The sequence below is a fragment of the Saccopteryx leptura genome, chromosome 4, assembly GCF_036850995.1.
Source record: "Saccopteryx leptura isolate mSacLep1 chromosome 4, mSacLep1_pri_phased_curated, whole genome shotgun sequence".
NCBI classification, from domain to species: domain Eukaryota; kingdom Metazoa; phylum Chordata; class Mammalia; order Chiroptera; family Emballonuridae; genus Saccopteryx; species Saccopteryx leptura.
The window spans coordinates 220,294,452-220,320,068 of NC_089506.1; the positions used below are offsets into that span (position 1 = coordinate 220,294,452).

At 60.7% G+C, this 25,617-nt stretch overlaps 1 protein-coding gene across 3 annotated transcripts in view; it reads left to right on the top strand.

Annotated features, from left to right (window-relative positions):
- Positions 1–25,617, top strand: part of ARHGAP17 (Rho GTPase activating protein 17) — a 107,846-nt gene that overhangs the window by 64,775 nt on the left and 17,454 nt on the right. For 2 of the 3 annotated variants that reach the window (XM_066383381.1, XM_066383382.1), the window contains exons 10-17: positions 3,482–3,609; positions 5,684–5,795; positions 6,742–6,823; positions 8,786–8,866; positions 10,409–10,522; positions 22,513–22,604; positions 23,350–23,506; positions 25,363–25,593. In XM_066383381.1, the coding sequence (XP_066239478.1) occupies positions 3,482–3,609; positions 5,684–5,795; positions 6,742–6,823; positions 8,786–8,866; positions 10,409–10,522; positions 22,513–22,604; positions 23,350–23,506; positions 25,363–25,593 (997 nt within the window). The remainder of the gene's footprint in view (positions 1–3,481; positions 3,610–5,683; positions 5,796–6,741; positions 6,824–8,785; positions 8,867–10,408; positions 10,523–22,512; positions 22,605–23,349; positions 23,507–25,362; positions 25,594–25,617) is intronic. The other variant, XM_066383383.1, reaches the window with a different exon arrangement.

Consider the following 25,617-nt stretch of genomic DNA (forward strand, 5'->3'; position numbering starts at 1 on the left):
GTTCTAGTCCTCTGACTTGCCTTCCTGCACGGTAATTACCAGCGAGGCCAGTCAGTAAACACGGTTGAGGCAGAAGTCGCTGTTGTGTGGCCTGTTTCACTGTGTGTGCGAGGCGAGACCCGACGTGGGGCCTAGGTTCTCCCCGCAGAGCTGGTGGCGTGGAGCTGAGGGAGGGTGGAGCCAGCTGCTGTGGCGTGTGGCCGCTTCTGTCCTTGTGAAAGGAAAGGGGTGGAGTGTGGAGACGGCTGTGAGCCGTGGGTGTGCACAGACGGCACTCCTGAGAGTGCCCCTTCTCCGCTAAGTCTGAGGAGGTCCCAGCAGGCTGTGGCTCTGCGGCTGGAAGTGTCCAGACTGGCGCTGGGAGCCTCCTGCCCGAGTGTGCAGTCGGAGCATTGGAGGTCCAAGGGCAGCAGGGGGCGCTCGCCGGCGGTCCCTGCAGCACGGCCACGCTGCCCGTCTGAGCGATCCGGGCTCCTGGTCCCTGGTGGAGCGGTCGCGTCACGGTGCGAAGGAGAGAAGCTGGGGTGAGCTCTCAGCCTCGCAGGAGGCAGACCTGAGGCACGTTCAGAGTCACAGGACACCTGCTGTGTGCAGGCCTCGCAGAGGACAGAGTCGTAAACATCATTTTAGCCTTTGCATGGCTTAAAATCCGGTTTGGAAGAGTTTGTTAACAGGTATAAAAAAAGACCTATTTAGCAGTTCTTTTGTTTTGTTTTTGAACTTGCGCTCTGTTTTTCTCCCAAGCCTGTTTTCCCTGGGGAGGACTGTGAGAAAGTGGTGGAGAGAGGGAGGGAGGGAGGGCTGGGCGTGGAGGGAGGGGAGCTGGCCCTGGGGACAGCGGCTGAGGAGCCCGCCCCAACTGCCCGCTCGGGGCTGTGCCTGCACCCTGCCCGGAGCTCAGCCCCTCCGGCTGCATGCCGCTCCTCTGCCTCCGTCCTGTCTCCCTCTGCCTCTCTTCTCTGTCTTCAGAAAGATTCAGTGTCTTCATGTCAGAAACCACTGGGCTCCCCCGCCCCCGCCCCCGCGCGCCCGTCACATGCTCACGGTCAGCGGACTTGCTCGCAGCGTCCCACATACCTCGTCCTCTTTCATTTCCCGGTGGGCGCTTGGCCCATCGCCACCTGCCTCCTGCACCGCTTCCCGCCCGTGTGCACACCGGCTTCTGCTCGCAGTCACTGCTGCGTAGAGAAAACAACACCGGGGTTCCCAGAGGGGCAGCGGCCTGGTCCTTGCCCTGTCCTGGCGGTCCGTGTGGCGTGGCCAGCTCTCCCTTGTTCCGGTTTTCCTGTCATCGCACTTGTTTCCTCTCGCTGGCAGGGCTGTGCGTTCTCCGCCCCTCATCTGACAGCCTGGCGCTCACCCCCGTCCATGCAGCCCCTGCGCGCCAGTCCCTGGACCCCTGGCTGTCCATGTGACTTGACTCCCCACACGGCAGCTGCCCTCTTCTCCCGCAGTCCAGTGTCGCTCCCCCCCAGGCCCCACGGTGCCCCCAGCGTCCCCCTGCGCGTGTCCTTGCCGCCTGTGCCCGAGCTGGGAGGAGACGGAAATGCCCGCTGCCTGGACCCGAGCTCCTGTCTTTTCTCAGCCCGTCTTCTTGGTCTGTTAATTCTTGTCCGTCTTCTAAGACACCTCCCCCTCCATACACTCCCCTCCGTGGGACGCCTTCCCTGCCCACGGAAGCCACAGTGAGCCCCGTCTTCTAAACTGCTCCATGTTTCATTTGAAAATATGGCCGTGGACTGGTTGCCATCAGACTCTTTCCCATCACAACCCTAATTTCTGGCTTCTCTTGAAAGTTCAGAAGGTCTGGTGACGCTGCTGTCCCTCATGGCGGTGGCGTGACAGTCTCCGGGGACACTGTGCCCCCTCGCCTGACTCGGCTCCGACAGGCCCACCCTGCTCTGAACACACTGCGCTTGGGACTGTAACTCAGTAGCCGTGTCTCGTCCTGTTGGTTGCGGTGTGTGTACCTGCGTGTCCTGTGTCTGTCTCATCACATCCGGAGTGTACTCCCACTCAGGGCGCGTCACAGCTGTGCGGTCTGAGGGGCCGGCGCCTTTGGCTGCCTCTTGGTCAGTGGTTCTCACACCTCAGCAGGGTGGGGAGCAGGGCACAGTCTCCGGTGCTTACTAGAAAGTTCCTTCAGGGCTTGGAGCAAGCCGCCTCTCAGCAGCACCGGGTCAGGCATGTGGCAGAGGTGCTGACAGGCTCCCCTGGCCCAGCTTTCCTGGGTGACCCTGGTGTCTCCCTCCCTGGGGAAGGGTCCAGTGGCCACCCTCTGCCCATGTTGAGAATCACTGCTTTGGAAAAAAGGGACAGTGCTGGAAGTAAGACCTGGTCTCTGTGGGGCAGTCCCAGAGCTCTGGGTCTGGGAAGGGCCAGGGCCTGGCTGCTTTTGCTGTTAGGGACTCCACTGGCCAGGGCTGGGCCAGAGGAGGGGACTCCTGGCCCTGCTGAGAGTGGCTTGCCCTGGTTCTGTCACGCCCCTCCCTCACCCCCTCCTCAGCCGCTGCCACTTGCTCTTCCTGTTGAGTTTTCGCCTTTCACACGTGCTCAGGTCCACGGATCTGCGGGGTCTGGCTTCTCTTTCCCTGTACGGCTCCTGCCATGGGCTTGCACCTGCTCCCACGTGTGGGCGAGTGTGGGGACACAGTGCGGCCGGGGCTGAAGGGCAGATGCCCAGAACGTGTGAGAAGGATGGGGCCCCTCCTGTCTCTGGGAAGTGAGGCGCTGTCAGCAGGTTGCCACTGGCTGGCTTCCCCCTGTGTCCAGCCGGACCCTCTGGGCTGTACTGGAGGCCGCAGGCCCCGCCCACCCGCTCTCACTGCCGCGGCCCTTCTGCACTCCCGGTTTTTCTGCTTTACCCGTTTCTGCCACGCTGCCTCGACCCTCCTGCGCTCGGAAGCAGAGTCTGTGCTCTGCAAACCACGTTATAAATTGTCAGCGTGCTCCCAGCCTGGCCGCAGACTCGCTGTCAGGGCCTTGGGGCGCGTTGGGAAGCCCTGCCTGTCGCAAGGTGGTGTCCTGAGCGCACATGGGCCCTCTGCAGGCCCGCGCGACGGTGCTGGGCGTGTGTTTAACGTCTGAGAAGTTACTCCTGGTCCATGGTGAGGGAGTTTGTTTCCTGTCCCATTGAGGGGGCCAGCGTGTTTTTGCGTGGCGGGAGTAAATTTCTTTTCCGTGAAAGAGTGTGCTCTTGAGTCCTGCACGTTAGCGAGGTGCTCGCCTGCCGTGCGTCTACGGGACGTGGTGCCAGCTGCCCTTTCGGGGCACGCCCCAGGCTGCTGCCCCGAAGCACAAGCCCCTCCCGGCCTGTCACACTTTCATGCCCTCACAAGTGGGGACAACACGAGCGAATGGGACCCTGTACCCCTTGCCCAGAGCCCGGCTCCCAGGCCGCCAAACCCAGCCCTGTGGTTGCCGGGGACACAGGGTGTCAGCGCCGGGTTGCCGGGCCTCACAGGCGGGTTTGCTGCTCTAGATAAGTGGGCGGAGAAGCCGGCCTTCGGGACGCCGCTGGAAGAGCACCTGAAGCGGAGCGGCCGCGAGATCGCCCTGCCCATCGAGGCCTGCGTGATGCTGCTGCTGGAGACGGGCATGAAGGAGGAGGTGCGGCAGCCCCCTGCAGCCCCTCCCCCTTCCCTGCCCTGTACAGCCCCGCCCCTTCCAGTACAGCCCTGTCCCCTCCCCAGTGCAGCCCCACCCCTTCCCGGTACAGCCCTGTCCCCTCCCCTGTGCGGCCCCGCCCACTTGCCCCACCCCTGGTGCAGCCCCCACGTGGTGACCCCCACTTTCAGTTGAGACAGGTCACAGACACAGTTAGGGGGTTGAGGTTTCCCAGGACAGCCTTTGCCGTCCTTCCTGCAGCTCACTCTGACTTTCTGTCCTATTTGATTGTACCCTTTGATCCTCTGGTTGTGCTTTGTGAGAATGAATTTCATGACACACTGAGGGACCAGCGCTTCCACAAGATTCGGTTTTCATAGCAAGAGTCTTACATTTTCAAAACATTATTTATTGATTTGAGAGAGAAAGGGAAACATCAGTGTTTCTGTTCCACTCATGTGTGCACTCATTGGTTACCTCTTGTGTGTCCCCTGACCAGGGGTCAGACCCACAACCTTGACGTGTCAGCATGATACTCTAGCCAGCTGAACTGCCCAGCAGGGTGCAAGAGTCTTGCGTTTGTGTAGTACCACACAGTTGGCTTGGGGGGGCATGCTCACACACTTTATTTTCTGAAGTCCTTACTCTGGCAAACCCCTGTTCCTGCAGGGCCGTCTGAGTGTTCCTCTTAGGCAGATGGGAGTTCAGCACACGGGGAGCTCGCTCGGGGGCAGGGCCAGAATGAAAACACGGGTCTTTGTTTGCCTTCTAAAAGCTTTATTGAGGCCTGACCTGTGGTGGCGCAGTGGATAATGCGTCGACCTGGAAATGCTGAGGTCGCCAGTTTGAAACCCTGGGCTTGCCTGGTCAAGGCACATATGGGAGTTGATGCTTCTAGCTCCTCCCCCCCTTCTCTCTCTCTCTCTCTGTCTCTCCCTCTCTTCTCTAAAGAATGAATAAATAAATAAATAAATTTAAAAACTTTATTGAAATATAACAGGCATACAAACAGTGTGTGTATCATAAGTGAGCAGCTTGATAAATCCTCACAAACCGAACCACCCATGTATTCAGCACCTAGATCAAGAAACACCCCAGTGCGGCTCTGGCCTGTTGGCTCAATGGATAGTGTCAGCCTGGTGTGCGAACATCCTGGGTTCAACCCCCATTCAGGGCACACATGAGAAGTGGCCATCTGCTCTCCTCCTCCCTTTCCCACATTTCCCCTCTTCCCTTCCCATAACCAGTGGCTCAGGTGGTTCCAGCATCGGCCCCAGACAGGGGTTGCTAGGTGGAGCCTGGTCAGGGCACATTCAAGAGTCTGTCTCACTCTCCCTTCTCCTCTCACTTAAAAAAAAAAGAAAAACGCCCCAGGAGTGCTCACTGTGTTTGCTCCCAGTCACTGCCCACTCCCCAAATGACATGACCTCGACTGCTGACAGCCTAGGTCAGTGCTTTTCCTCCAGGCCCAGGCCGTCCCCTCAGGAGATGTTCGGCAAGGCCTGGAGACAGCTTTGGCGGTCACAACTTGACCAGCGAGCATATTGCTCCTGTCATCCGGAGAGTAGAGGCCCGGGGCCCCTCTGAGCATCCGGCCGTGTGCAGCACTGCCCCACAGCAGAGAGTCACCCGGCCGCCGGTGTGGGCGCAGCTGAAGTGGAGAAGCCCAAGGCTTCTGGCCCCGGGCCAGCGTCTTCCCGTCCTGCCTCCCTGGTCGGCCCTTCCTGTGTTCATCTCTCTCCTCGTTAGTAATATTAATAGTTAGGGCACTGAAAGTGACTGGTAGTTCAGTCTGACGATTTTTCTAGAGATCTCCATTCTTTAGGATGTTCTTGAATTTAAAGAGATCTATAGCATCACCCATGCAGAAGTATAGAATGGCTTTTGAGTAGATTTCTAATAGGCACAGGTGTTTTAGCCGCGGAGCAGGGCAGGGACGAGGTAGGCGGCGTGACCACTCCCACAGTGGGGTGTGCTGGACTTGGGGCTGAGTCGGGGGCTTCTCCGTTTCTCTGCTGCTGCTCGGGGTCGGGCTCACAACTTGAACTTGATGCTCACGGCTTTCCTTTGCCTTCAGGGTCTTTTCCGAATTGGAGCTGGGGCCTCCAAACTAAAGAAACTGAAAGCTGCTTTAGACTGCTCTACTTCCCACCTGGATGAATTTTACTCAGACCCCCACGCTGTAGCAGGTGAGCCAAGGGTGCCCTTCGGGCGGTCGGCGAGTCCTGGCCCAGGTTGCCGGTTCACCAGAGTCGATAAGTCTTAAGTGGTCTCTTTATCTGGTGAAATGGAGAACGCAGGTGCAGATGCACACACATGCACCCCTTATCGAGTTCTGTTTCCTCTTCCTGATGGCTGTGTAAACGTGAAGGTCACTTACAATCCACATATTTGAAGATGTGCTTGTATTTTCTTCTGTGTTTTACCACCAGCGTCTGGATTTGCCTGGGGAAGGGATGTCTAGGAGGCAGCTCGGAAGCTGCTTTGATCTTCTGTTGATCTCAGTGTCGCGGGTGGGCAAAAGTAGGCTTACAGTTGTGAGAATGGGAAACGCAGTTTATTCTTGTGTTATTATTAACCATATCTTTATTTTATTCTTTACAGAGACAGAGAGAGTCAGAGAGGGATAGATAGGGACAGACAGACAGGAATGGAGAGAGATGAGAAGCATCAATCATCAGTTTTTCATTGCAACACCTTAGTTGTTCATTGATTGCTTTCTCATATGTGCCTTGACCATGGGCCTTCAGACCAAGTGACCCCTTGCTCGAGCCAGCGACCTTGGGTCCAAGCTGGTGAGCTTTTGCTCAAACCACATGAGCCCGCACTCAAGCTGGCGACCTCGGGGTCTCGAACCTGGGTCCTCTGCATCCCAGTCCGACGTTCTATCCACTGCGCCACCGCTGGTCAGGCAATCATATTATTTTTTATATGAACAATTCTCACCCTACTTTTGCCCCACCCTGTATGTTGCAAGGGACAGAAATTGTTTTAGGAGCATGTTTTAGGGCTCATGACTATTCTATATATTTAGAAGATTGTAACTGAGATCATTTCAATTTACAAAATAGTATGTCCCGAGAGTCCCAGCCCCCCCCCCCCCTTCATCTCTTAAGAGAATGTTCATCATTTCAGGTGCTTTAAAGTCCTACTTACGGGAACTGCCTGAACCTTTGATGACCTTTAACCTGTACGAAGAATGGACACAGGTTGCCAGGTAAGTTTAGAGAACACTGAGTTTAGAAGCTGTAGGAAGTGCTGTCATGCTGTGTCCCATTTGTAAGTCGCCTTACTCTCCTGCATGAGAAAATACTGAAATAGCAAACTTTTAAATCTACACCACAGTTCTTAAGTGTAGGGTGAAAGTGCCGAGTGTTGTCATTGTTGGTCTAGGAAGGTCACCACTTAGGCATTCGTTTAAACGTGTGTCACTTAGTGAATGGAGGCGTGTCACGGTATCCACGTTATGGATTGGCTGATCTGATCTCCTTTTATGCTGAAGGATGTGCTGTCACTGGGGACAAGTGTTGTCCCGCCCATTGTGCCTGCTGAGCCGTGTGGGGCTCAGGTGTGCAGCAGCGCAGTGTTGACCTAACTGGTCATACTAGTTGACGCTTACTGGGCATCTGCTGTCTTCTGAGTACCGTGCTGGTCTTCACCCGTCACCTCCTGTAATCCACAGTAATAACCTGAGCAGCAGATGTTGTTGCTGTGGTTGTTTTACCGATGAGGAAACTGAGGCCAGGAAAGGAACAGGGCTGAGAGAGCAGCCAGTAGTGGGCAGAGCTGGGTACAGACCCAGCCCCTGTGTGACCCGAGGCTGTGCTCCCGTTCCCTAGCTCATCCGTCCAGCCCTAGCGTCAGTCTGTCTAGGGGTGCTTGGTTCTAAGCAGAGCAGACTTGTTTAAGAAGTCCTAGGGGCTTCTCCGTGGCTGGCCAGCCTGCCCCCCATTCCCTCGTCCCTTCCTCTTAAAGGGGCCTGAGCCCAGAGGGAGGAGGAACAGACCTCACCTCCCGTCTACTCCTCCCCCGTCTTCAGGTGCCACCACGCGCCGCCTCTGGGACAGGCCATTGGCTCTGGTCAGTTACAGTACAGGGCCCGGGAGGCCGTCCCTTGTCGCTTTAACCAGGCACCTGCATTTGAACTTGCCTCTGTGCTGTGGATGAGGCTTTGTCCCTGGTAGACAGGGAGCTTTTAAAGTCGGAGCAAGTTCTTGGTCACGGTTGTCTCCTTGGAACCCAGCACGGGGCTCGGCCTGCTGCGACTGTCCCTGTGTGTGGGACTGTCCCTGTGTGTGGGACTGTCCCTGTGTGTGGGACTAGGGGCGGGAACCGGCAGTCCGGCAGGTGGGGAGGGCTCTGCGGTTTCTTTATTGGGTAGCCCCACACACACACACCTCCTAACACGGGCTCTCCTTCCTGCTCTGAGACTCTCCCACTCGTCCCGGGAGGAAGTAAGCTTCCAAAGAAGGCGTCTGCCTTTCGAGGCTTCTATGCCTGAGTTCTGTGTCTAGGATTACCAGCGCGGCCGTTTGTTGACTGGCCCCTGGAGTGGTTATTTCACCTCAGCCCATAACTGCAGAGCGGCCTGGCTGTGGAGGGTGTGTTGAGCCCTAGGGTGTGATGCGTAGACAGCTTCTGACCCGCTCCCGCTGGTGGGCACTGGGCTCTGCTCTGCGTGCTGGGTGGGCCCTGTGTCTGAGAGTCTGCACACGGAAGCTGTAGCGGAGGAGCTCCCGGGACCGCCCTGCGGCAGGACGGGTCCCTGGGCGTGGGCTGAGCTGGACTGAGAGCGGGGAGGGGGTCCGTAGGCCTGTGCTCGGCCAGCTCCTCTGTGCCAGCCGCCTGTGGGGCTACATCCACACACACGTTCTCTAGACAGCACTGTCAGTGGGGTCTTCTCCTGTGGCCAGCGGGGTGGGCCTCGCAGCCCGCAGCCGCGTCCACCTGCTCACTCCGGTTCCGCACGTCAGGGTATTGCGTCTTGGGGAGGTTCATGCTGCTCACAGTTAAATAGTTTGTTGGTGTTTTGACTCCAGATCTGTTTATTTCCCAAATCTGTGCTGTTTTCCAACTTTTTTTCTGTCCACAGAGGCATCCCTGTTAATGTAGCCTATGAACACAGGGTTTACTGATACATGCGTTTTAATAAATGGTTACAGATAAAATTTTTTCTTAGTGTGCAGGATCAAGACAAAAAACTTCAAGATTTATGGAGAATATGTCAGAAGCTGCCACCACAAAATTTCGTTAACTTTAGGTATGTATGATTGACATTCTGTCAATAAAGCCACCAAGCTACAATGACTTGATAGTGACCAAGGTTCAGTCCCCAGCAGAGAGGGTGTTTAATTCCAGCACGCTGGGCACCCTCGGAAATGCTGGGGTCACGCGGGGCTGCTGGGGTTGGGGGTGGGCGTGAGGTTGCTGTGGCCGTCGGGCGTGTCGGCGTTCACAGGGAAGCTACTCAGTCCCCCACCGCCGAGGCCACTGGGGGAAGGTCGTGTGGAAAGTTCGGTTGACTTATATGGGATTTGGAGTCTAAATTGTCCCATATGTGAAGGGTAAAAATTAACCAATAGTTGTACTTTCCGTAATATCTTTAATTTTAAATAGAGCCTAAATCATCCTACTAAATAAAGTTTCAAGAAATGGACATTGTATATTACTTTATGGAATAACTGTGTTCCTTAGAAAAGTCTACCATAAAATACATTTCTGGAGTTTAACCTCTATTTTCCCTTTGACATAAAATGTGATGTCAAAGAATCATGGAGAGAAGGGAGGGTGACCACTGATAATGAAGTTGTTTAAGATTAAAGAAAATTAGCCTGACCAGGCGGTGGTGCAGTGGATAGAGCATCAGACTGGGATGTGAATGACCCAGGTTCGAGACCCCGAGGTCACCAGCTTGAGCACAGGCTCATCTGGTTTGAGCAAAAGCTCACCAGCTTGGACCCAAGGTCTCTGGCTCAAGCAAGGGGTCACTGGGTCTGCTGAAGGCCCGCGGTCAAGGCACATATGAGAAAGCAGTCAATGAACAACTAAGGTGTCGCAACGAAAAACTGATGATTGATGCTTCTCATCTCTCTATTCCTGCCTCTTTGTCTCTGTCTATCCCTCTCTCTGTCTCTCTGTCTCTGTAAAAAAAAAGAAAAAATTAAAGAAAATTTTGTGAGAGGACCTGATCCAAAATGGCAGGTACTTTCCTGGTGAAATGCCTGGCATGTTACCTCACTCTGAACTCCCCAGGCCCGGGGAGGGTTCCCTCTGTTACCAGCCCCGCTTTCTGAGAACGTTGGTGTTGCAGCACCGCTCGCTGACTCGTACAACGTCCACCTTGACACTGCAGGCGTTCCTAGTCTGCGCTCTGCCTGCCGGTGGGAACGCAATCCCAGTGCTTGTACTTTGGGATTTGGCCTTTTATTTCATTCTTTATAACATTTTACCAGTTGTATGCACCCCTAGTTTTGTTTCACTGGGGTTATTTTTACTACGTTTGTATATATTGAAAACACTGTTAGTCACATTGTAATTTATTTAGGACTAGACTAGATAGCTCGTACAGGAGGGGTGGACTAGGAATACACAGCACATAGAGGTTAAGTCCTTGGTTGACCTCTGAGCTGTTCTCCTCTCCCAAGCCCTGGATTCGCCTGTTCTCAGACCACAGGAAGTGTGTGGCATGTCTCCCTGAGCGGAGGTAGTCACCCCTGAGCAGCCTGGGCCTGGGAACCCGGCCGGAAGCTGATGCCTCCGCAGGCATTTCAGAGCGATGCTTTCCCTCTCTTTTCATCCGCAGGTATTTAATCAAGTTCTTGGCGAAGCTCGCTCAGACCAGTGACGTTAATAAAATGACTCCCAGCAACATTGCCATTGTGTTAGGCCCTAACTTGTTATGGGCCAGAAGTGAAGGGTGAGTCATCTGTCCCGTGTTATCTCGTTTTCATGTTTTCTTCCCGCCTGACAGGAGAGGGGACTAGACTAGAGCCCCAGGCCCACACTCCCCTGTGAGGGGCCCACGTGGAGGGGGAGAGGGGACTAGACTAGAGCCCCAGACCCACACTCCCCTGTGAGGGGCCCACGTGGAGACGGGAGAGGGGACTAGACTAGAGCCCCAGGCCCACACTCCCCTGTGAGGGGCCCACGTGGAGGGGGAGAGAGGGGACTAGACTAGAGCCCCAGGCCCACACTCCCCTGTGAGGGGCCCACGTGGTGACTGGAGAGGGGACTAGACTAGAGCCCCAGGCCCACACTCCCCTGTGAGGGGCCCACGTGGAGACAGGAGAGGGGACTAGACTAGAGCCCCAGGCCCACACTCCCCTGTTAGGGGCCCACGTGGAGACGGGAGAGGGGACTAGACTAGAGCCCCAGGCCCACACTCCCCTGTGAGGGGCCCACGTGGAGGGGGAGAGAGGGGACTAGACTAGAGCCCCAGGCCCACACTCCCCTGTGAGGGGCCCACGTGGAGACAGGAGAGGGGACTAGACTAGAGCCCCAGGCCCACACTCCCCTGTGAGGGGCCCACGTGGAGACAGGAGAGGGGACTAGACTAGAGCCCCAGGCCCACACTCCCCTGTGAGGGGCCCACGTGGAGACAGGAGAGGGGACTAGACTAGAGCCCCAGGCCCACACTCCCCTGTGAGGGGCCCACGTGGAGGGGGAGAGGGGACTAGACTAGAGCCCCAGGCCCACACTCCCCTGTGAGGGGCATGGAGACAGGAGAGGGGACTAGACTAGAGCCCCAGGCCCACACTCCCCTGTGAGGGGCCCACGTGGAGACAGGAGAGGGGACTAGACTAGAGCCCCAGGCCCACACTCCCCTGTGAGGGGCCCACGTGGAGACGGGAGAGGGGACTAGACTAGAGCCCCAGGCCCACACTCCCCTGTGAGGGGCCCACGTGGAGGGGGAGAGAGGGGACTAGACTAGAGCCCCAGGCCCACACTCCCCTGTGAGGGGCCCACGTGGAGACAGGAGAGGGGACTAGACTAGAGCCCCAGGCCCACACTCCCCTGTGAGGGGCCCACGTGGAGACAGGAGAGGGGACTAGACTAGAGCCCCAGGCCCACACTCCCCTGTTAGGGGCCCACGTGGAGACGGGAGAGGGGACTAGACTAGAGCCCCAGGCCCACACTCCCCTGTGAGGGGCCCACGTGGAGGGGGAGAGAGGGGACTAGACTAGAGCCCCAGGCCCACACTCCCCTGTGAGGGGCCCACGTGGAGACAGGAGAGGGGACTAGACTAGAGCCCCAGGCCCACACTCCCCTGTGAGGGGCCCACGTGGAGACAGGAGAGGGGACTAGACTAGAGCCCCAGGCCCACACTCCCCTGTGAGGGGCATGGAGACGGGAGAGGGGACTAGACTAGAGCCCCAGGCCCACACTCCCCTGTGAGGGGCCCACGTGGAGGGGGAGAGGGGACTAGACTAGAGCCCCAGGCCCACACTCCCCTGTGAGGGGCATGGAGACAGGAGAGGGGACTAGACTAGAGCCCCAGGCCCACACTCCCCTGTGAGGGGCCCACGTGGAGACGGGAGAGGGGACTAGACTAGAGCCCCAGGCCCACACTCCCCTGTGAGGGGCCCACGTGGAGACGGGAGAGGGGACTAGACTAGAGCCCCAGGCCCACACTCCCCTGTGAGGGGCCCATGTGGAGACAGGAGAGGGGACTAGACTAGAGCCCCAGGCCCACACTCCCCTGTGAGGGGCCCATGTGGAGACAGGAGAGGGGACTAGACTAGAGCCCCAGGCCCACACTCCCCTGTGAGGGGCCCACGTGGAGACAGGAGAGGGGACTAGACTAGAGCCCCAGGCCCACACTCCCCTGTGAGGGGCCCACGTGGAGACAGGAGAGGGGACTAGACTAGAGCCCCAGGCCCACACTCCCCTGTGAGGGGCCCACGTGGAGGGGGAGAGGGGACTAGACTAGAGCCCCAGGCCCACACTCCCCTGTGAGGGGCATGGAGACAGGAGAGGGGACTAGACTAGAGCCCCAGGCCCACACTCCCCTGTGAGGGGCCCACGTGGAGACGGGAGAGGGGACTAGACTAGAGCCCCAGGCCCACACTCCCCTGTGAGGGGCCCACGTGGAGACGGGAGAGGGGACTAGACTAGAGCCCCAGGCCCACACTCCCCTGTGAGGGGCCCACGTGGAGGGGGAGAGAGGGGACTAGACTAGAGCCCCAGGCCCACACTCCCCTGTGAGGGGCCCACGTGGAGACAGGAGAGGGGACTAGACTAGAGCCCCAGGCCCACACTCCCCTGTGAGGGGCCCACGTGGAGACAGGAGAGGGGACTAGACTAGAGCCCCAGGCCCACACTCCCCTGTTAGGGGCCCACGTGGAGACGGGAGAGGGGACTAGACTAGAGCCCCAGGCCCACACTCCCCTGTGAGGGGCCCACGTGGAGGGGGAGAGAGGGGACTAGACTAGAGCCCCAGGCCCACACTCCCCTGTGAGGGGCCCACGTGGAGACAGGAGAGGGGACTAGACTAGAGCCCCAGGCCCACACTCCCCTGTGAGGGGCCCACGTGGAGACAGGAGAGGGGACTAGACTAGAGCCCCAGGCCCACACTCCCCTGTGAGGGGCCCGCGTGGAGACAGGAGAGGGGACTAGACTAGAGCCCCAGGCCCACACTCCCCTGTGAGGGGCCCACGTGGAGACAGGAGAGGGGACTAGACTAGAGCCCCAGGCCCACACTCCCCTGTGAGGGGCCCACGTGGAGGGGGAGAGGGGACTAGACTAGAGCCCCAGGCCCACACTCCCCTGTGAGGGGCATGGAGACAGGAGAGGGGACTAGACTAGAGCCCCAGGCCCACACTCCCCTGTGAGGGGCCCACGTGGAGACAGGAGAGGGGACTAGACTAGAGCCCCAGGCCCACACTCCCCTGTGAGGGGCCCATGTGGAGACAGGAGAGGGGACTAGACTAGAGCCCCAGACCCACACTCCCCTGTGAGGGGCCCGCGTGGAGACAGGAGAGGGGACTAGACTAGAGCCCCAGGCCCACACTCCCCTGTGAGGGGCCCACGTGGAGACAGGAGAGGGGACTAGACTAGAGCCCCAGGCCCACACTCCCCTGTGAGGGGCCCACGTGGAGACAGGAGAGGGGACTAGACTAGAGCCCCAGGCCCACACTCCCCTGTGAGGGGCCCACGTGGAGACAGGAGAGGGGACTAGACTAGAGCCCCAGGCCCACACTCCCCTGTGAGGGGCCCACGTGGAGGGGGAGAGGGGACTAGACTAGAGCCCCAGGCCCACACTCCCCTGTGAGGGGCATGGAGACGGGAGAGGGGACTAGACTAGAGCCCCAGGCCCACACTCCCCTGTGAGGGGCCCACGTGGAGACAGGAGAGGGGACTAGACTAGAGCCCCAGGCCCACACTCCCCTGTGAGGGGCCCACGTGGAGACAGGAGAGGGGACTAGACTAGAGCCCCAGGCCCACACTCCCCTGTGAGGGGCCCATGTGGAGACAGGAGAGGGGACTAGACTAGAGCCCCAGGCCCACACTCCCCTGTGAGGGGCCCATGTGGAGACAGGAGAGGGGACTAGACTAGAGCCCCAGGCCCACACTCCCCTGTGAGGGGCATGGAGACAGGAGAGGGGACTAGACTAGAGCCCCAGGCCCACACTCCCCTGTGAGGGGCCCACATGGAGACAGGAGAGGGGACTAGACTAGAGCCCCAGGCCCACACTCCCCTGTGAGGGGCCCACGTGGAGACGGGAGAGGGGACTAGACTAGAGCCCCAGGCCCACACTCCCCTGTGAGGGGCCCACGTGGAGGGGGAGAGAGGGGACTAGACTAGAGCCCCAGGCCCACACTCCCCTGTGAGGGGCCCACGTGGAGACAGGAGAGGGGACTAGACTAGAGCCCCAGGCCCACACTCCCCTGTGAGGGGCCCACGTGGAGACGGGAGAGGGGACTAGACTAGAGCCCCAGGCCCACACTCCCCTGTGAGGGGCCCACGTGGAGACAGGAGAGGGGACTAGACTAGAGCCCCAGGCCCACACTCCCCTGTGAGGGGCCCACGTGGAGACAGGAGAGGGGACTAGACTAGAGCCCCAGGCCCACACTCCCCTGTTAGGGGCCCACGTGGAGACGGGAGAGGGGACTAGACTAGAGCCCCAGGCCCACACTCCCCTGTGAGGGGCCCACGTGGAGGGGGAGAGAGGGGACTAGACTAGAGCCCCAGGCCCACACTCCCCTGTGAGGGGCCCACGTGGAGACAGGAGAGGGGACTAGACTAGAGCCCCAGGCCCACACTCCCCTGTGAGGGGCCCACGTGGAGGGGGAGAGGGGACTAGACTAGAGCCCCAGGCCCACACTCCCCTGTGAGGGGCCCACGTGGAGACAGGAGAGGGGACTAGACTAGAGCCCCAGGCCCACACTCCCCTGTGAGGGGCCCACGTGGAGACAGGAGAGGGGACTAGACTAGAGCCCCAGGCCCACACTCCCCTGTGAGGGGCCCGCGTGGAGGGGGAGAGGGGACTAGACTAGAGCCCCAGGCCCACACTCCCCTGTGAGGGGCCCACGTGGAGACAGGAGAGGGGACTAGACTAGAGCCCCAGGCCCACACTCCCCTGTGAGGGGCCCACGTGGAGGGGGAGAGGGGACTAGACTAGAGCCCCAGGCCCACACTCCCCTGTGAGGGGCATGGAGACGGGAGAGGGGACTAGACTAGAGCCCCAGGCCCACACTCGCCTGTGAGGGGCATGGAGACAGGAGAGGGGACTAGACTAGAGCCCCAGGCCCACACTCCCCTGTGAGGGGCCCACGTGGAGACGGGAGAGGGGACTAGACTAGAGCCCCAGGCCCACACTCCCCTGTGAGGGGCCCATGTGGAGACAGGAGAGGGGACTAGACTAGAGCCCCAGGCCCACACTCCCCTGTGAGGGGCCCATGTGGAGACAGGAGAGGGGACTAGACTAGAGCCCCAGGCCCACACTCCCCTGTGAGGGGCCCACGTGGAGACAGGAGAGGGGACTAGACTAGAGCCCCAGGCCCACACTCCCCTGTGAGGGGCCCACGTGGAGACAGGAGAGGGGACTAGACTAGAGCCCCAGGCCCACACTCCCCTGTGAGGGGCCCGCGTGGAGGGGGAGAGGGGACTAGACTAGAGCCCCAGGCCCACACTCCCCTGTGAGGGGCCCACGTGGAGACAGGAGAGGGGACTAGACTAGAGCCCCAGGCCCACACTCCCCTGTGAGGGGCCCACGTGGAGGGGGAGAGGGGACTAGACTAGAGCCCCAGGCCCACACTCCCCTGTGAGGGGCATGGAGACAGGAGAGGGGACTAGACTAGAGCCCCAGGCCCACACTCCCCTGTGAGGGGCCCACGTGGAGACAGGAGAGGGGACTAGACTAGAGCCCCAGGCCCACACTCCCCTGTGAGGGGCCCACGTGGAGACGGGAGAGGGGACTAGACTAGAGCCCCAGGCCCACACTCCCCTGTGAGGGGCCCATGTGGAGACAGGAGAGGGGACTAGACTAGAGCCCCAGGCCCACACTCCCCTGTGAGGGGCCCACGTGGAGGGGGAGAGAGGGGACTAGACTAGAGCCCCAGGCCCACACTCCCCTGTGAGGGGCCCACGTGGAGGGGGAGAGAGGGGACTAGACTAGAGCCCCAGGCCCACACTCCCCTGTGAGGGGCCCACGTGGAGACAGGAGAGGGGACTAGACTAGAGCCCCAGGCCCACACTCCCCTGTGAGGGGCCCACGTGGAGGGGGAGAGGGGACTAGACTAGAGCCCCAGGCCCACACTCCCCTGTGAGGGGCCCACGTGGAGACAGGAGAGGGGACTAGACTAGAGCCCCAGGCCCACACTCCCCTGTGAGGGGCCCACGTGGAGACAGGAGAGGGGACTAGACTAGAGCCCCAGGCCCACACTCCCCTGTGAGGGGCCCGCGTGGAGGGGGAGAGGGGACTAGACTAGAGCCCCAGGCCCACACTCCCCTGTGAGGGGCCCACGTGGAGACGGGAGAGGGGACTAGACTAGAGCCCCAGGCCCACACTCCCCTGTGAGGGGCCCACGTGGAGACAGGAGAGGGGACTAGACTAGAGCCCCAGGCCCACACTCCCCTGTGAGGGGCCCACGTGGAGACAGGAGAGGGGACTAGACTAGAGCCCCAGGCCCACACTCCCCTGTGAGGGGCCCACGTGGAGGGGGAGAGGGGACTAGACTAGAGCCCCAGGCCCACACTCCCCTGTGAGGGGCATGGAGACAGGAGAGGGGACTAGACTAGAGCCCCAGGCCCACACTCCCCTGTGAGGGGCCCACGTGGAGACTGGAGAGGGGACTAGACTAGAGCCCCAGGCCCACACTCCCCTGTGAGGGGCCCACGTGGAGACGGGAGAGGGGACTAGACTAGAGCCCCAGGCCCACACTCCCCTGTGAGGGGCCCATGTGGAGACAGGAGAGGGGACTAGACTAGAGCCCCAGGCCCACACTCCCCTGTGAGGGGCCCATGTGGAGACAGGAGAGGGGACTAGACTAGAGCCCCAGGCCCACACTCCCCTGTGAGGGGCCCACGTGGAGACAGGAGAGGGGACTAGACTAGAGCCCCAGGCCCACACTCCCCTGTGAGGGGCCCACGTGGAGACAGGAGAGGGGACTAGACTAGAGCCCCAGGCCCACACTCCCCTGTGAGGGGCCCACGTGGAGGGGGAGAGGGGACTAGACTAGAGCCCCAGGCCCACACTCCCCTGTGAGGGGCATGGAGACAGGAGAGGGGACTAGACTAGAGCCCCAGGCCCACACTCCCCTGTGAGGGGCCCACGTGGAGACAGGAGAGGGGACTAGACTAGAGCCCCAGGCCCACACTCCCCTGTGAGGGGCCCACGTGGAGACGGGAGAGGGGACTAGACTAGAGCCCCAGGCCCACACTCCCCTGTGAGGGGCCCACGTGGAGGGGGAGAGAGGGGACTAGACTAGAGCCCCCGGCCCACACTCCCCTGTGAGGGGCCCACGTGGAGACAGGAGAGGGGACTAGACTAGAGCCCCAGGCCCACACTCCCCTGTGAGGGGCCCACGTGGAGACAGGAGAGGGGACTAGACTAGAGCCCCAGGCCCACACTCCCCTGTTAGGGGCCCACGTGGAGACGGGAGAGGGGACTAGACTAGAGCCCCAGGCCCACACTCCCCTGTGAGGGGCCCACGTGGAGGGGGAGAGAGGGGACTAGACTAGAGCCCCAGGCCCACACTCCCCTGTGAGGGGCCCACGTGGAGACAGGAGAGGGGACTAGACTAGAGCCCCAGGCCCACACTCCCCTGTGAGGGGCCCACGTGGAGACAGGAGAGGGGACTAGACTAGAGCCCCAGGCCCACACTCCCCTGTGAGGGGCCCACGTGGAGACAGGAGAGGGGACTAGACTAGAGCCCCAGGCCCACACTCCCCTGTGAGGGGCCCACGTGGAGACAGGAGAGGGGACTAGACTAGAGCCCCAGGCCCACACTCCCCTGTGAGGGGCCCGCGTGGAGGGGGAGAGGGGACTAGACTAGAGCCCCAGGCCCACACTCCCCTGTGAGGGGCATGGAGACGGGAGAGGGGACTAGACTAGAGCCCCAGGCCCACACTCCCCTGTGAGGGGCCCACGTGGAGACAGGAGAGGGGACTAGACTAGAGCCCCAGGCCCACACTCCCCTGTGAGGGGCCCATGTGGAGACAGGAGAGGGGACTAGACTAGAGCCCCAGGCCCACACTCCCCTGTGAGGGGCCCGCGTGGAGACAGGAGAGGGGACTAGACTAGAGCCCCAGGCCCACACTCCCCTGTGAGGGGCCCACGTGGAGACAGGAGAGGGGACTAGACTAGAGCCCCAGGCCCACACTCCCCTGTGAGGGGCCCACGTGGAGACAGGAGAGGGGACTAGACTAGAGCCCCAGGCCCACACTCCCCTGTGAGGGGCCCACGTGGAGACAGGAGAGGGGACTAGACTAGAGCCCCAGGCCCACACTCCCCTGTGAGGGGCCCACGTGGAGGGGGAGAGGGGACTAGACTAGAGCCCCAGGCCCACACTCCCCTGTGAGGGGCATGGAGACGGGAGAGGGGACTAGACTAGAGCCCCAGGCCCACACTCCCCTGTGAGGGGCCCACGTGGAGACAGGAGAGGGGACTGGACTAGAGCCCCAGGCCCACACTCCCCTGTGAGGGGCCCACGTGGAGACAGGAGAGGGGACTAGACTAGAGCCCCAGGCCCACACTCCCCTGTGAGGGGCCCACGTGGAGACAGGAGAGGGGACTAGACTAGAGCCCCAGGCCCACACTCCCCTGTGAGGGGCCCACGTGGAGACAGGAGAGGGGACTAGACTAGAGCCCCAGGCCCACACTCCCCTGTGAGGGGCATGGAGACAGGAGAGGGGACTAGACTAGAGCCCCAGGCCCACACTCCCCTGTGAGGGGCCCACATGGAGACGGGAGAGGGGACTAGACTAGAGCCCCAGGCCCACACTCCCCTGTGAGGGGCCCACGTGGAGACGGGAGAGGGGACTAGACTAGAGCCCCAGGCCCACACTCCCCTGTGAGGGGCCCACGTGGAGGGGGAGAGGGGACTAGACTAGAGCCCCAGGCCCACACTCCCCTGTGAGGGGCCCACGTGGAGACAGGAGAGGGGACTAGACTAGAGCCCCAGGCCCACACTCCCCTGTGAGGGGCCCACGTGGAGACAGGAGAGGGGACTAGACTAGAGCCCCAGGCCCACACTCCCCTGTTAGGGGCCCACGTGGAGACGGGAGAGGGGACTAGACTAGAGCCCCAGGCCCACACTCCCCTGTGAGGGGCCCACGTGGAGGGGGAGAGAGGGGACTAGACTAGAGCCCCAGGCCCACACTCCCCTGTGAGGGGCCCACGTGGAGACAGGAGAGGGGACTAGACTAGAGCCCCAGGCCCACACTCCCCTGTGAGGGGCCCACGTGGAGGGGGAGAGGGGACTAGACTAGAGCCCCAGGCCCACACTCCCCTGTGAGGGGCCCACGTGGAGACAGGAGAGGGGACTAGACTAGAGCCCCAGGCCCACACTCCCCTGTGAGGGGCCCACGTGGAGACAGGAGAGGGGACTAGACTAGAGCCCCAGGCCCACACTCCCCTGTGAGGGGCCCGCGTGGAGGGTGCTCTGCTGCTCTCCTCAGGCAGCTGGCTTCTCGGAACTCTGCTGGGAGCTGGGTCCTGTCTCAGATCTGACCGCACAGGGATGTGGGAGACACTGTCCCAGGCCCCCGAGGGCCCCGCTCCTGGGCAGTGGGCAGATGAATGGCTGCAGTGCAGGGATGAGTCCTGTCCACAGCCTATGAGTGTGGGTAGCACAGACGGGACAACGTGTGACAGCGCTGGTACTTGCTGAAGAAACAGTTCTGGCCCTGGCCAGTTGGCTCAGTGGTAAGAGCGTCAGCCCAGTGTATGGATGTCTTGGGTTCAATTCCTGGTCAAGGCACACAGGAGAAGTGCCCATCTGCTTCACCCCTCCCCCTCTTGCTTCTCTCTCTCCCTCTCTCTCTCTCTCTCTCTCTCTCTCTTCCACTCCTGCAGTCATGGCTCAGTTGGAACAAGTTGGCCCCAGGCGCTGAGGATGGCTCCACGGCCTCTGCCTCAGGCACTGATATAGCTCAGTTGCCGAGCAACAGTAACAGCCCCAGATGGGCAGAGCATCGCTGCCTGGTGGGCATGCCGGGTGGATCTTGATGGGCTCATGCAGGAGTCTGTCTCTCTGCCTCCCCACTTCTCGCTTCAGAAAAAAAAAAAAAGAAGAAACACGGTTCAGGCCAAGAAGTTCGCGGAGGGCTCTGCACAGGAAGTAGCGCTGTAGCTGAACTTCGCTGTGCAGCTCCCTGCACACAGGCCCTGGATGAGCAAAGGGGTTGCAGGCGCGAAAGTGCCAGGTCTCTAATGTTTACGGTTGTGTCGCCTGTCCTATAACTTGAGCACAGGGGACATGAGGTCGTGACTGAGGTTAATAAAGGCAGAGGGTGGTGCTGTGATGAGTTCCTTGGGCCTCACAGATAACCTTTAGAAGGAGGCGCTGCTGTCCTTTGTGCAGAGGAAGACAAGTAGTGTGGTTCAGGTGGCACAGCAAGGAGGTGGTGCCCAGTGCTGGCCAGTCTGCCCCTGAGCTCCGCCCCTCCGCAGGGAAGTGGTGGCGCCCGGTGCTGGCCAGTCTGCCCGAGCTCCGCCCCTCCGCAGGGAAGTGGTGGCGCCCGGTGCTGGCCAGTCTGCCCCTGAGCTCCGCCCCTCCACAGGGAAGTGGTGGCGCCCGGTGCTGGCCAGTGTGCCCCTGAGCTCCGCCCCTCCGCAGGGAAGTGGTGGCGCCCGGTGCTGGCCAGTGTGCCCCTGAGCTCCGCCCCTCCGCAGGGAAGTGGTGGCGCCCGGTGCTGGCCAGTGTGCCCCTGAGCTCCGCCCCTCCGCAGGGAAGTGGTGGCGCCCGGTGCTGGCCAGTGTGCCCCTGAGCTCCGCCCCTCCGCAGGGAAGTGGTGGCGCCCGGTGCTGGCCAGTCTGTCCCTGAGCTCCACCCCTCCTGCCTCCATTGCTGCTGGTCCGCCTCGCAAACTGATGCGTGGCTCGTGTTTGCAGTAAAAAGCGCGGTGACTTCTGAATCACTCTTTCTACCTGTTTATCCCTTCATTCATATGCACCCGATTTTGTTTCAGGAAGTATGTGTAGGGTTATTTACAAAGATCTGATATCGTAAAGCAAAGGGCCAGACAAGCAGACGTGCAGAGGTTGCTGCTCCCAGCGTGTCTTACAGCTGACACGTCCCGGGTGGACCAGGAGGTCCACGGAGAGGCGACAACCCAAAGGGGAGTGTTCCCTCGCTTCTGAGGTCGGGGAGAATTTTCTAAACATAGAGGCGGTGCAGGAGACACATTGAAGAACGGGTAGATGTGGCTCTGTGACAGCTAGAGATACCTGTGTGTCAGAACGTCCTTAAACTGATGGTGTGTACAGACTAGGAGGGGTTCCTCCAGAAATAGCCAGAATTCGTCAAAGGTCCTGCAAATCGTTAGACACACAGCCCCTCCTCACAAAGGACGTGAGTGCACAGTCCCCCCTGGTCTGAGAGTGGTCCGGATCCAGGTGGGGGAGGGGACAGGTGGGGTTTGCAGACAGAGCTTGGCTTTTAAGCTGGGGTTTGAAAGGAGCTACACCTTTGGCTTGTTTGGAAATTAGGGTGAAAACGCTCTTGCTGTGGAGAAGTGAGGTCAGCGTGATAGAGAGGGTGGATTAGGGGCAGTCAGGCCTGGGACCCAGCCTCTTGGAGTACAGTGTATTCTCTGATGAAGTAAAATGCGTGATTGTGCAGCATGGCTGTCCGGTGTTGGGAGCACTGGGACAGTTAGGTCAGGTGCCCTAGCACTGAGGGCGGGGCAGGTTGGCCCTCGCCGCATCTGAGCCCCCGCTGCAGCGAGCCTGGTGGCCGGTGACAGGTCTCACTGTGTCAGTCCTTCTGAGCCCTGCGTCCGGACACTTCCAACTCCTGAACACACATCTCGGGACCAGTCCATGTATATAACATGCTTCATAATTCGTGAAACGTGGGGGCTCGGATTTTCTGACCAGTAAAAGGCACTGAAGCAACCCACGCTCTTGGCCTTCTCTTGAGCAAACATGGTTCGTGCTGATGTTGGGTCTTCCCAGTAACTACCATGGTGACACTGTCCCTGGGGGAATACAGCCCTGTCCCAAGGCAGCGTCAGCCAGCGTTTGACGCACAGCCATTCACGGGCTGCCGAGCAGTGTGCATGTCACGGGGCAGACGGCGTGACAGTGCTGGGGTCGCGCTTCCTGGGTGCTCCCACCCACGTGGGCCGGGCCTTGTGCACTGAACTTCCCGTTATCCTCAAAACACTGCATCCTTCGGAAGTCAGCAGCGGGGGTGCAGGCTGTCCGGGGAAGCCCATGACCTGTGTGGCCTTCTTTGCAGGACGCTGGCCGAGATGGCGGCCGCCACCTCCGTGCACGTGGTTGCGGTGATCGAGCCCATAATCCAGCACGCCGACTGGTTCTTCCCCGAAGGTAACCGCTTGCAGCCTCCCCGGCTGCTGCCAGAGAATGGAGATCCTAGTGTGACAGTAAAGAGTTCCTAAAGGAGAGTGCATCCGTGATCACTCACGATTGCACATGTGATGGCCCCTCTGCAGGTACTGGCTGGGCAGCTGTTGGAAGGGTGGTCCGAGCCTGGCCCTCCCCACCTGCCGTCCTCGAGCAGCCCTGCTGTCTGTCCCTGCAGGGGGAGCCCCGGGGAGCCCGGGCTGTGCTCACCTTCCCCAGCAGTCTTCTCCGGAGGAGCCGGGCCTCCCTGCTGTGGGCCGCCCGTAAATACGTGCTGGGTGGCTGGATGCATATGGCGTTGCACCCGAGATTGCCTCTGAGAAAACGAGTCACGCAAAGGCTGTCCAGGCAGTATGGAGCTGACGTTGCCTTTTACTTCTGTTTTATATCAAACTAAATAATATCTCACTTTCTGTGATTCGAGTCAGTAATCCATGCTCCTTGTCCTCTTTGGCATTTGTGTGGTTGGCTGTTCACAGAAAAGACAACGGAGTTGTGTCGCATTCTGAGTCGCACCCCTCCCCTGTCTCCAGTTCTGTCTGACCTCCTGGGTTAATAAGCCATTCTTAAGACAGTGAGCGTGTCCGGGGCTTCTGCCCGGAAGCAGTGAGGGCCGTGGGCTCAGGAGTGACCCCTGTCCCACTGGGGGTCCGAAAGCTCTCCTGTCCCCTGCTGTCTCAGAGCCATGTGTTCCCTTTTCTTCTTGCAGAGGTGGAATTTAATGTATCAGGAGCTTTCGTGCCTGTTGCCCCCCCAAATTCCAATCACGCGTCCCACATTGGAAACGACTCGGACTCAGGGACCCTGGAGAGGAAGCGGCCGGCCAGCATGGCGGTGATGGAAGGGGACTTGTTGAAGAAGGAGAGGTGCGTTTAGAGCCAGTCGCTCTCAGACCGACGTGGTCGAGCCCTTGGTGCCCACTGCCGCCGTGTGGGTCTTGTCTCATGGGAGCGGGCCCCGGGGACCAGGAGTGCTAGAGTCCAGGGAGTTTCAGGAGGACGTCCCTCTGCCCGGGCAGCAGGTGTGCAGCGTGTGGCTGACGTGTGCCGTGTGCCTCATGCCCTGCCTGGTGGTCTGGCATCCGGACGCGCTGCAGAGCCACCTGAGTGCGTGCTGGGGGCAGGGCGGCAGGTGTGCAGCGTGTGGCTGACGTGTGCTGTGCCTCCTGCTCTGCCTGGTGGTCTGGCACCCCACACATGCTGCAGAGCCACCTGAGTGCGTGCTGGGGGCAGGGGCGGCGGGGGGGGGGGTCAGGGAGAAAAGGCAGCTACTGTGGACTATGTCCGTGAGTGGAGCGGAGACCAGCTGCCTCTCCAGTGAGGTGGCGATTTGGTGTTGTGTCAAGAGGCATGTTTTTGGTATAACTTGGCCCCGCAGCGGAATCTGGTGCTTCTCAGAGCAGCCTCAGTAATTGCCGATTCTGGAAGAGAAAAATGTCTCTTTTGGACTTGGTGGGAGGCAGCATGTCTCTACACAGACCCTGCGGGAGAGTGGAGGGTTTTCAACGGGGGTGGAGGCTGTGTGACTTCTGCCATCAGGTGCCACCTGCCCGATGTGTGTGATGAAGTGCCACCTTGTTCAGAGCCGCGCTGAGAGTCCAGGACGCCCGCTCAGTGACGTGCTTTTCACGCGTACATGTGATAATGTTACCCCATTGTCTTACGTTAAAACTAAACAGGCAGCTCTATTTCAGTTGTCCAGTCTTACAATGAGGCTTGTTTTTTTGATTTGCTTTTTTTTCTAACCCATGGCGAAGGGAAATGCCTGTCACTTTCCTGTCCTGTCCCTCTGAAGTCCGTGTTTGCTGTGCAGACGTTGTCTGTTCACGCGCCCGCACTGCTTCCTGACGACCAGCTGTCCGCAGCCAGCCCTGCCCGCGTGGATTTAAGTCACAGAACGCAGTGTCAGGGTTCCAGGTGGCACACAGGACACGGTTCTCAGTCACCTGCCCAGGGAATTCTCCCCACCAGAACCAGTTCAGGGAGCCATAATCTTTTTTTATTTTTTGAAAAGTGTTGAGTTGCTCCACCAGTGAGCCTAGTGGGAAGTGTCTTCTCTGTGCCCTGCCCCGGGCACCGTGCCCTGCCCCGGGCACCGTGCCCTGCCCCGAGCACCGTGCCCTGCCCCGAGCAGCTGTGGCCCAGGCCTGTCCCTTCAGCTGCACCTCTGTGGGCACCTGCGCTAGGACCCCGCCTTGGAGTGGGAGGGGCCGCGTGCCCAGCCCTTGCGCGGCCTCCCGTGCCCAGACGCAGAGTTGAGATGCGGGCTCGTGTGTAGGGACATGGGCGCATGGGCGCACACGGCTCCCGTGGGGTTACGCCCGCACAGTGAGGCTGGCCGGCGTGCCCGCTGTCCCGGCTTGCCGGGTCGAGGGGGACACTGGGCAGGACCAGGCTGTCACTCTCGCCAGGTCGAGGGGGACACGGGCAGGACCAGGCTGTCACTCTCGTCAGGTCGAGGGCGACACTGGGCAGGACCAGGCCGTCACTCTCGCCAGGTCGAGGGGGACACGGGCAGGACCAGGCCGTCGATGCCTGCAGGGACGGGGCCAAGCCACGCGCTTGCCTCTGTCACAGGGACGACCGCCACTGGTCCTTCTGCTTCACTGCATGCTGGGCGACTTGGGGGGCTGTGCCGTGTGTGGGTTTAACACGCGTAGACCGAGGGCTCCTGTGTCCGTCGTCGCCTCGCATGGTGTGCTGACTCTTTCTTCTCTCTGTAGCTTTGGTGTGAAGCTTGTGGACGCCCAGGCCTCCCGGCGGGGTGGCACCCTAAGTAGAAAGCACGTGTCCCCTGCTCTCCAGCCGCCACTCCCGCCCCCAGACTGCAGCACCCCGGCTCCCCTGGGCCTGGAGCCCCCTGCCCAGAGCTCTAGGGCTGAGAGCAGCGCAGGGGGCGGGCCTGGCCCTTCTGCGGGCGCGCTGGAGCAGGGGCCGAGCCCAGGCCACAGCAGGTAAGGGGGCTGGCTTCTGCTGGC